Source organism: Nanorana parkeri, unplaced genomic scaffold, assembly GCF_000935625.1.
Source record: "Nanorana parkeri isolate BGI_ZX_2015 unplaced genomic scaffold, ASM93562v1 scaffold1812, whole genome shotgun sequence".
Taxonomy (NCBI): Eukaryota; Metazoa; Chordata; class Amphibia; order Anura; family Dicroglossidae; genus Nanorana; species Nanorana parkeri.
In genome coordinates, this window is record NW_017308080.1 from 215,760 (window position 1) to 218,740 (window position 2,981).

At 49.6% G+C, this 2,981-nt stretch overlaps 1 protein-coding gene across 1 annotated transcript in view; it reads left to right on the top strand.

The window, feature by feature from the left end:
- Nucleotides 1-717: 717 nt before the first annotated feature.
- The window catches only part of LOC108799785 (lymphocyte antigen 75-like), a gene marked incomplete at its 3' end in the record, with an annotated part of 68,021 nt that continues 65,757 nt past the window's right edge, over nt 718-2,981 (top strand). The window contains 1 exon segment of the mRNA XM_018571703.1: nt 718-802. Coding sequence (XP_018427205.1) covers nt 718-802 — 85 coding nt within the window.

The window sequence follows — 2,981 nt, forward strand, 5'->3', positions numbered from 1 at the left end:
TTTCCTATTGACCGGTACCTGCCAGAGTCTTCTAGTAGGTCCCGGCCAATAAATAACAACTGGGTGGAGCCGGCTGTGATGTCATGGCCGGCTCCGCCCAGTTATTGTTTAATGACAGATCAGCATCCCCTGGTCGTTTGGGGACGCTAATCTGTTATTACAACTGGGTGGAGCCAGCCGTGAAATCACAGCTGGCTCCGCCCTGCTGTCATCTGCGTGGAGATCAGTTGGCTTCGGCTGACCTTTCTCCCTGCTTCGGCTGTGAATACGCCTCAGCCAAGCTGAAGCCTATAGGTTTGGCTCGGCTGAGCCGCTCGGCTGCTGTACGGGCTATAGTGAATATTGTGAATAGCCCTTACACCAGCCCTTTGGCTGTGGATGGGGCTTGTATATGGGTGGAGCACAAGGGGGCCCCATAATATTGTATTGCCCGGGGGCCCCATGTGTTGTCAGTCACTAGGACAACGTAGAACCCCGGGTACAAAAAACCAGGGACGGCTCCTGGAAAGCACTCGGCAACTTTTCGATTGTCTGACTACTTAGTGGTTTTCTACTTAGTAACAGATGATGCGCCGAAGAACCAATCAGAAAATTCCCCGGGAGCCCGGCTACCGGACCAATCCCGGGAAGGCGGGCGTGTCCGGGAGCGCATAGACTATTTCCAAAGTGCGGAGGGTGCCGTGTGTTGTTGGTGCTGCCGCCGGCGGGGGGATTGTTATGGGGACCGGGTGCTTCCGGCAGCTGTGGCTCCTGCTAACAGTGGGGACAGCTTTGTACGGCTCAGCCTCTTCTAAGCCCGAAGGTAAGCAGGGCGTTGGGTATGGCTGTGTTGGGGGTTTGCGCACACTGAGCATTTGCTTGCACTTTCAGTTTGCAGGGTGTAATCTGTTTATGTAACTTGCCTGCTTTGTGCATGTTAACATTGGGGCCGTTAAAGCTCTGTGTGTAACCTGAAGGACCTGAGGGTGACATGAAGACTCCTCCATAGCTCTGTAATCATGAATACAGCATTCAAGGTCCCTTTTTTAAATTCAAACAGTGCTAGTACTTGCATGTGACCCGGTCTCAGCCTCCTGTAGTTCTTGCATAGTAGCCCAAGAGAGGAAGAAGCAGCAAGCTGATGGTAGGAGAGAGCAGAGTGACAGAGATGACCTCATCACTGTGCTGCTCCTTTCACAAGCTGGGATGACCTGGGCTCATAGGAAGCTGGCCATCAGACTGAGGACATCTAGTGGCTGGAAGAAGTACTGTGGGGGGAAATCTCTGGATTGAAGGCAACCATTGCAGCTAAAGCTGGTTTTGGTCTTGTATCTCTGAACAGGCTAATCACTTTTATTTTGTTATTTTTGGACCAGTGTTCTGCTTTTAAGGGTCGACTTACCGGAATCTTATTCAGTTATGGGTGGACTCCGGTGTCATCAATCGGGACAATGTTATTGTTTAGTTTTGGATAGCGTGGAGAAGAATTAGAACCCCTGTTAGGTTTTTATTGCTGTCTATGCATACCATCGGCTATAGAGGACTCCACGTCCCCACCAATGCATTACACAGCAAGGCAGGATAATAGTTTATGAATTTGCTCCATACTCTGCTGTCATGTTTTTATTGCTGTGTCTCCATTCGGTAGATTTCTCCTATATGTGACCGTGATAAGTGAAACTGAAAGAACTCCCGACAATTCATGTGCAATAAGCAGAGCAAGTGAGACTATTGGGGCTCACGCACCTGGGCGGCCAAGCCCACACAATGTAAATTCGGGTCCATTCAAACCCCCCCACCACCACCAGGGAGCCAAAGGTGCTGCGCACAGCCTCCTATAGAAGCTGTACGTGGGTATAAACAGGAACAGCCATGTATGGATGTACATCCCTGGATCGTTATAGGCTTTTACATCTGATCAATAGAGGTAGTGTGGTATTCTCTCACTCACTCACTCTCACCGATAGTGTTTTCCAGACCAATACTTTTCCTCAGGCACTCGCCATTACCAATTACCAACTTTTTGCCATGTGACTTTTTCTGAAACAATACAGACTTAGCCCTCGTTCACACCTGAACGTTTTGTAGCGTGTTCTACGCTCGATGAACGCTCTACAAAACGCTCAAAAATCTAAATCCCACTGTATTCAATGGTCTCGTTCCCACCTTGGCGTATTTCCGCCCGTCCCTAACGCGCTACAAAACGGCCCACGCCTGAAAAGGCCCAGGTACTACTTTGTGCCGTTTTTGTTGCGCGTTTCCATTGGGATAGAGCCAAGTAGCCTTCGGAAAGACGCGACGGTTGTGCGACTTTTTTACCGCGAATCGCGGTAAAAAAACGCGCGACTGCCGCGCATATGCAATACGCCTAGGTGTGAACGAGACCTAATGTTTTAGGTGAAGCGCCAGGGCGCGGTCGCATTTGCGATCCTGGTAGTTCTGCCACTGACTCCAAGCTGCAGAGGGACTACAAATCTCAGCAATGCAGAATGGCACCAGCTATAAAGGACTACAAATCTCTGCAGTACATTATACATCAATGCAGATTACCCACTGCTGTAGAGGACTACAAATCCCGGCAATACATTATACAGCAATGCAGAATGGCCCCGGCTGTAGAGGACTACAAATCCCGGCAATACATTATACAGCAATGCAGAATGGCCCCGGCTATAGAGGACTACAAATCCCGGCAATACATTATACAGCAATGCAAATTACCATCAGTTATAGAGGACTACAGCTCCCAGCAATACTTTAGACAGCAATTCAGAATAATAGTATATCACTTTGCTACATGCTCTGTGCTGCCAGTCCGCTCCGGGGTGCCGGCCTGATGTATCAGGCGGGGTGCAGAGGGTCTCAGCAGGGGCAGATGTGCAGGCCGGCGGAAGCGCTGTAAGCAGGTGTGGAATCTCAGGCAGCAGAATCAGTTAGAAAAGTGCTGGTATAGATTCTTTAGTATCTGGGCATGCTTGGATGCATCCCTAAATAAAAATATA